Source organism: Botryllus schlosseri, chromosome 5, assembly GCF_051294905.1.
Source record: "Botryllus schlosseri isolate E-star chromosome 5, Bs_hap1, whole genome shotgun sequence".
Lineage (NCBI taxonomy): Eukaryota > Metazoa > Chordata > Ascidiacea > Stolidobranchia > Styelidae > Botryllus > Botryllus schlosseri.
Window position 1 is genome coordinate 9,751,842 of NC_137240.1, and position 7,440 is coordinate 9,759,281.

Consider the following 7,440-nt stretch of genomic DNA (forward strand, 5'->3'; position numbering starts at 1 on the left):
ATTTCCTTGAAACAAATAATAGATTTTAATTTATGTTGTAGTGAATCCAAGATATTTCTAATTCGGTATGTACATGCACAATAAATAGCATACAATTATGCATACTAAAATTAAGCAGTACAGAAACATTTCCTGTGATTCTCTCTCTCCTTATGTATTTTTACATGCAACCTTACGTATTTTTACATGCAATAAATGTTTATTTCACCCTGCAGTGAACGCATTAACAAAACTTTAATATTTTATAAAGCATTTCTTCATCATGTCTATGACACCTAGTCAGGGGCGTGATTACCTTATGCAAAAGAACATCCCTCAACTCTTTGAGGTATGAGATTATGTTTGAAGCTTTTTGAGATCAGTTATTTTTTAACTTTGAGTCTTGTGTGGCTAGAGTATCATGATTGGATTGGTTCACGAAAGACCTGAGGATCCCTTGAAGTATATTACGTCTTGCGTTGCAAAAGTTGAGGACATTGGTGGCATTTCGAATGTGCAGTGGGATTCGTTCGTTGGCGGAGGACCCCAGAACACACAATCCACTGATTTGGCCATATTTAAGACAGGTTGGTGTTTGTCATATCGGCCTATTGATAATGTGAACATGTTAGGCAAGTGATTTATAAATATCAGTGCAGTCTTGACTTTAGCTTAAACCGAGTTTACTTAAGTAGGCCGCCCACAATTATACATGGGGGTTTGTTTAAGTGCACGCCTACTGCAACAGATTTTGAAGGTGAAGTATCGCATTTTCATTTTACATGTCAAATTTTGTAAAATTCAGCAGTGTTTCCATGGTCGATTTGCTATGCTTTGTTAGGGTTAGGACACTCTACGAAGCAAAGACAAAAATGGAAATTGATGATTGATGGATGGATGAAACCACACAGGAAGGACTTCCTGCACCCCTGTTTTCACACTTTCATTATTCCAATGCAGTTTCGAAGTTGTGTTAAGCTACTCACAAAATAAAATATGACACTAAACGTCCCAAGCTACTTGTTAAAATTGTTAATAAATCTGTAGCCTGTAGTTCGTGTATAAGTTAGATAACTGGGAACCGGAGATAAAGACAAAGTGAAGAATGATCACTGATCCTATGAACCGGACGTATACAAAATATTGAGATCTGTTTGCCCTCAGTCCGCAATGGCAACAGTTTGGTTCTGTAGTAAAATGATATCCAGGTTTCCAAGTGATCATGAAATTGATGAGAAACCACGCCTTACTAATTCAATAAAAGTCAAATGCTCAATTTTCATTGATCATCATTGCGTTTTAGTCGAAATTCGATTTACGTGAATAGTTCGGCAAATTAGGATCGCTATAAGTCTCACTGCACATTTCGCCGAAACTCCATTCAGTGTATGGAAATGGAACAGATTTTTTATTAAATTGGTCATAACTACGCGTTTGCCGTCGTATTTCTCTCCGTCTATCTGTGTAAACATTGCAGAAGCCCCACTTCATACGTCAGATAACGCCAACCCTTCTCCAGCTAACCAAAGTCCGCCCGCGCCCAAAGGTAATTGCCGAATCTACGTTTTCATCGTGCTTATCACGCCAGACCTCTCCGTGACCGGTTTCAGATATTGCGGAGGATGAGAAAACGGACAACTCCGCGAAAAACGTAGCCCCCGAGACGAACAGCCCTGCAGATGCCGTGTCGGCGGCGGAGAACAGCTCGACTTGTGAAAACGCGAAAGAAAATGACCCCGTGCAAGGTGAAATTCAGCAAAGTGCAGAGCCGCGCGAGACGGATGAGGCTCAAGAATCAAAACCAGATTCTGCGCAGCAGGTAATTTACAGGACGAGAGGTCTATAGTTCAACTCCGCATGGGGTCTATTTCTTATGTATGCTCATGCTCAATATAATTCAGTTCTCTCTGTTTGTACTGTATCTTTAGTGGTGGCTATGGCTCAGCAAAAGAGAGTACCTGTACCTGTACCTGAATGATTCGATTCTGAATCGTTTATTACTATCACTACTCACTAGGCGTCGAATCGGATATTCTAGTGTCGCTCGTTATGGGGTCATAAGAGCTTGAATTATGTACCTTTTATGCGACCACGAAGGAAATGACGACAGCCTTCTACATCAGGTTTAATATCAGCGTGTACCTTTGAGTACACGCTGTTAATATCATTTCGCATTTGTCGTTGCTCGTAGGTTAGTAATCTATAATTTGTCGACCATACCTATTGAGGTTATTTCATTGCACTTTGTTGCAATGTCATTTCCACTAGCGTGCGTGGATTTGCAATAAGGCGTCGAATGGTGTGCATTGTATAATAAGGGTTTCAAGGCTTTCATTGTGGGAAATTAGAATTATAATATTAGAAACTATAATTCAAGTTGATAAATTGACTCTTTAGTGAAAAGGAGCGTGCCATTTTAGTGCTGGAAAATTTTTTTCTCTACCTACTCGACTCAAGTCATTGCAACCAATACTTCGAATAACCGAATCATTCTGTCCATCCTTAGGGCGGAGATCATAAAGTTGGGTTATACATTCATAAAGTTGGATTATACATTAAGTCGATTATCGTGTTCATCAGGTTTTAAAAACCCAGGATTTAAGAAACCGGTTGATAGCAGCGCATAAAGTTAGTTTTGATCTTATCATTTAACAAACCGCAACAAGCTACATAATAGTTGGGTATCTATAAAAACTGCTTACACAACGTAACATTCCTACGCGCGAATATTTCCGATGATACCGTGGCGATTGTGTCCTAGGTAATGGCTTCACTAAACAATCAGGCAATCAACGAACTATGCGTCCACCATTGTAGAGCGATATATATATATTAATATTCTATAATCCGTTTCTTCGCTGTACATTACATATTACGTACTACTTTCATTTCGCGATGATGATAATTCGACCAGTCAACAAATGACAACTGACAGCCAAAACCGTGTCTTCACATTATGATGCAATAAATAACACCACTTAATTGAAAACTCGGGACACCTCGAGTAATCATCGCGCGTAACCTATCCAACTTTATGCGTCGAGATTAGCAGCTTTTAATCACACGATTAGCATTCTTCCGAGTTCCGGATCAGATGACTTTATGATCTCTGCATAAAATGCGTCCCGATTAGCAGTTTTTAATCACGCGATTACTATTCTCCTGGATCAGCTAACTTTATGATCTCCGCCCTTGCGTTAACATTACTCGGGTTTTACTCGTCGTTTCGCATTCCCTATTGAATCTCTTCTACTCGTTGTCGTTTAATTGCCTCAAGTTGAAAGTAGTTTTGGGGGCACCGACACTGCGTAATACATCCATATCTGCTGACAAGGCCTGGCCTACCTTTCAGGCCTTGAGTTTTGTACGTCTACTCCGCCTTGAGAATCGCTACTTTCACTTGTGCTAGACTAGAGAATAACTGCGCCGCATTCCTTCTACTTTCATGTGCCATCGGTGAATAGTGTTCCCATTCGTGAGTATTTCAACGTATTGTATATACAATACATAGCGTATAATAGTTTAGGCCTATAGAACGAAGCTCTGTATTGTCACTTGTCATTGCTTGAGTTTTATACCTGCCTGCGTGAATATAATCCTACGTGACGTGTCTGGGTTCAAGCAAAGTAGCGTCACGAAAGCATGGCCTGGGTGACTCAACGAACTTCCTCTTTTAGAAAGTATTGTTCGCGACTGCTGCCCGAGTGCCCGTGCCCGTGTGTTAGGAATAGGAATCGGTATTAGCATCCAACCAGGGTTCAATAATTCAGCGCGACTATGCTGCAACTGTTTTGCAGCAGCCTGCGCTCTCTGTTCTCACTTTCATTAGGAGCCTTGAAGGGCATAGAAAGCGACAAGTACACTGCGTTATACGCAAGCATGCAGGCACTGAAGTTTGAAAATGATGGCAGCCGTTAACCCGTGGGGAATTTGTAACAGGCGACGCCTGTACGAGATGTATTCGTTCCGCACCGTGCGTCTCCCTTACTGAAATATGCATATTGCATAAGCCACTGAGCTATTCAGGCTCTGCTTCCATTCGATTGTGATGCGACATTGAACGCATCGTGCTGTGTATAAACGAGTTAGCCGTACGTCGTCAGGAAAACGCAAGGTCATTATAGCGTGCGCTCTGATACAATGCTCATTGTCATGACGGATGATCTTTACATTACAATTTCTGTTCTGAAAGGTTTAACTAACAAAAGAGTGTTTCTTTGCTGTTCAGGGAGAAGATACAGCTTCAGAAGAAGATAGTATGGGTACGTGCTATGATCTTCAGTGGGTGTGTTAGGACGCTGTATTGATCTTTTCTTCCTTTCTCGGTAAAGCCGACGTTTTGAAGTCAAAAGTCATCGTATTTGTTGTCGGTAAGTATGCGCGTTGCGCACTTTCTGCATTTCAGATTATCATCGACAATGAAACTTGATTTGTTTTTACTGATGATGAAGTCAGGCCGAAAAGTGTCTTCATTTCTGTAATGTTCACGCGGTATGAGTACACTCCGCTAATGCGCCGCAATTGTTTCCGACAATAGGCGGCCCCGGCTCGGGTAAAGGAACGCAATGCGATAAGATCAAGGAAAAGTACGGGTTCACGCACTTCTCGTCCGGAGATCTGTTGCGAGAAGAAGTCGCCTCCGGATCCGAGAAGGGAAAAGAGCTGAGCGCCATAATGGAGCGGGGCGACCTTGTACCGCTGGTACGCACGGCGTGGCAATTTTTTCTTTGGGATCCTTAGTTGTGTTTTTTTCGCGACCACTAATGACTTGTATCGTCGCAGAGCACCGTCCTTGAGCTAATAAAGAAGAACATGATCGAACAGGCGGCCGACTCCAAAGGCTTCCTGATCGACGGCTATCCGAGAGAAGTCCAACAAGGAATTGAATTCGAGAATACGGTACTATATCTTAACCGATGTCCTCTATGCAGCTTGCTATATGTATATACGGAGTTGAAAAAGAAGACAAATCCTTGCGCAATGATAAGGGAAACGTCGGATTGGTACTGAAAAAGGAGAGATTTTATTTTCATCTTATCGAACACAGTAAATTAAGTAACCCTTGCCTGGGATTTTAACGCTAACGCGAAATGACTGACGACACTATAAGTGCAATTTTTGGAAATATATTTATCGAAATATATTATGGTGACTCGTGAGACACAGAGGCAATTTCGACCAGCTATTATGACACTTTCACTCGTGAGAGTGACCCGAACCAAAAATCTGAAAACTATACTTTCTATTTTACTTAATCCAAACTGTCAAAAGTAAGTAGTTTTGCCGAAGAAATTGTGAAGCAGAAGTAGTCTAAAGGCGTAACCACTTGAGTAAGTATAGTGACAGTAGGCAAAACTTGAGCACTCCGAAAAATAGAAGTACTTCGCCGCTGATCACCTATGTTGTTGTTGTTTTACTATTCATGGTGTTTCGACCGCTATGGTCGTTTACACCAGTCCAATATTTCTGATTGTGATTCCTAATCCGCTGGCTTCCAGCACGGCCCGCTTACGCTCGACGCCAGAGATTCCCAACCGCGGTCTCGCAGCCGCATGCTGTTTGTTTCTTGGAATAGTTATAGTCAATTTTTGCATATGAATGCTAAAATGAGGGATAATGGTTATACCTAAAGCTGTCCAAGGCCGCTTCTGAAAACCGGGAAAGAGAATTCTTGCAGACTATACTAGCGTCAAACCCATGGATGAATAGAATACCCGTCTGACTTGGTTAGATATCTTGAGTTCTGCTGGTCATACACCATTAAATATCGTCTCTGTGAAGAGCAAATTTCGACACAATTTTACTAACATCAAAATAACGGCTCATAGTCAGGTAGAAATTGCAATACTTCCAATATTACTGAGCGTGTAATCCACCGCAAACTTGCGCATTAAGTGATGGAATGTATAAAGAGCTGTCACATAACGACATAATAGTATGTTGTAGTCGAAAGATATGCACTTTCAGTATATTTCAATGTATTGCACTAGGCAATCTGCGTCTATCAATGCTAAAATAACCGATATAGAATCTATGAAAGTCTATGTGCATTGTGCATGCTTTTGAATTAGCTAGATGGTGAGATCCAGAAGTAGCCTAGCTACCTTAAATTTTCGTTTCAAGTAGCCAACTCGAGTGTTTTCATGCGGCTCCATACGTACTCTGAAGTTTGAAATGCGGCTTCGACATCCAAAAAAGTTTGGAACCACTGCTCCAGGCCCTGCAAGACCCCGCTTACGCTAATCACCTGTGTTGTTTTCACCATAACCCGACATGCAGTCAGTCTCATGCATTGATATTGAAGCATTGCTCCAGTAACACGGTCGCCATGATCGCGCAGATTCCAAATGCCGGAACTTCCCATCTCTTAATAACTGCGTTACGCAGATAGCCCCGTGCTCGTTCGTTCTCTGGATCGATTCCTCGCAAGACACGATGGTGAGCAGGCTTCTGAAGCGGGCCGAGACGAGCGGACGCGCCGACGACAACGAAGAAACTATAAGGAAGCGCTTGAAAACCTTCGTCGAATCCACGGAGCCAGTTATTACCTACTACGAAAAACAGAATAAAGTGCGACGGGTGAGTGTCGCGCATCCGGAGGTCGTCAGTGACTATGTGCTTCTGCGTTACGCTTCTACTTATAGTACTAAATCGAATGGTTTTCTTGCACGACTAATTGACCAGTCTTTAGGCAACAGGCCTTACATTTCACACTTCGAATTTTGTATAGTAGAGAGTAGTTTTGGGATAATGTTGCTGCGACTCAACATCAACATTTCCACTCCCTCTAACTCTTGAGAATGCCAGCTCCAAACCCGTAACCCAGCAGCGACTGGGATCCGGACGCTCCAACACTATATGCTCTCTCGTCGGTACGTTATGAAAGTTTTTGCGTTGCTTTATAGATCAATTCGGAGCAGAATGTGGACGACGTGTTTGCCGAAGTAAAAGCCGTGTTTGATCAACTATGAACGAAAGTGTAAATTTTACTTCTTGTACGTTCACGCTGCAGTATTACGATACATGCTGCCTTCTCTTATTTCATCTCCACTCCTGTTCATTCGTTTTAGAGAAATAATATATATATATAAATATTTACTGTGCAGTACGCAACTGTAGTTTTTCATGCCACCCTACCACAAATACAATACCACTGAGAAAAACAATCGTTGCACGAAACCTACTTGATCCACCGTGTGCTTCATTGTTTAAGGTGCGGCGGAAACGTGGACATTATTTAGACGAGCTAGTAGCTTATGGTATGGTTTACACTCAAAATCCTGGCTATCGTGCAGCGGAAATATAGGTCAAAGGCGACCAAAATCAAGATCGATATCGAGAGAAGTTGGCAGCACAATCATTCTCGAGATCTCCATTTTATTAGGTGGTCGATGCAGTGGCGGCTCGTCCTATAGGGCAACTGGGGCATTGCCCCACCTAAAATTCTGTTCAATAACAATT

The 7,440-nt window shown here is 42.0% G+C and overlaps 1 protein-coding gene across 1 annotated transcript; it reads left to right on the plus strand.

The window, feature by feature from the left end:
* The first annotated feature begins 207 nt into the window (after positions 1–207).
* Positions 208–7,145, plus strand: LOC145438959 (adenylate kinase isoenzyme 1-like). The gene is made up of 10 exons (XM_080316362.1): positions 208–328; positions 395–566; positions 1,457–1,525; positions 1,590–1,798; positions 4,208–4,241; positions 4,311–4,349; positions 4,517–4,680; positions 4,762–4,878; positions 6,367–6,558; positions 6,885–7,145. Exons 1-10 carry the CDS (start codon positions 263–265, stop codon positions 6,948–6,950), a joined length of 1,128 nt encoding a protein of 375 aa, XP_080172488.1. The 5' UTR covers positions 208–262; the 3' UTR covers positions 6,951–7,145.
* Positions 7,146–7,440: the final 295 nt, after the last annotated feature.

What these genes read in the sequence shown, in the direction of transcription:
- LOC145438959 (XM_080316362.1), top strand. Translation starts at nt 263, where the DNA reads ATGTCTATGACACCTAGTCAGGGGCGTGATTACCTTATGCAAAAGAAC. An exon ending in AAGTCCGCCCGCGCCCAAAG is followed by an intron (nt 1,526 to 1,589) that starts GTAATTGCCGAA and finishes GACCGGTTTCAG; the next exon opens with ATATTGCGGAGGATGAGAAA. An exon ending in GGGGCGACCTTGTACCGCTG is followed by an intron (nt 4,681 to 4,761) that starts GTACGCACGGCG and finishes GTATCGTCGCAG; the next exon opens with AGCACCGTCCTTGAGCTAAT.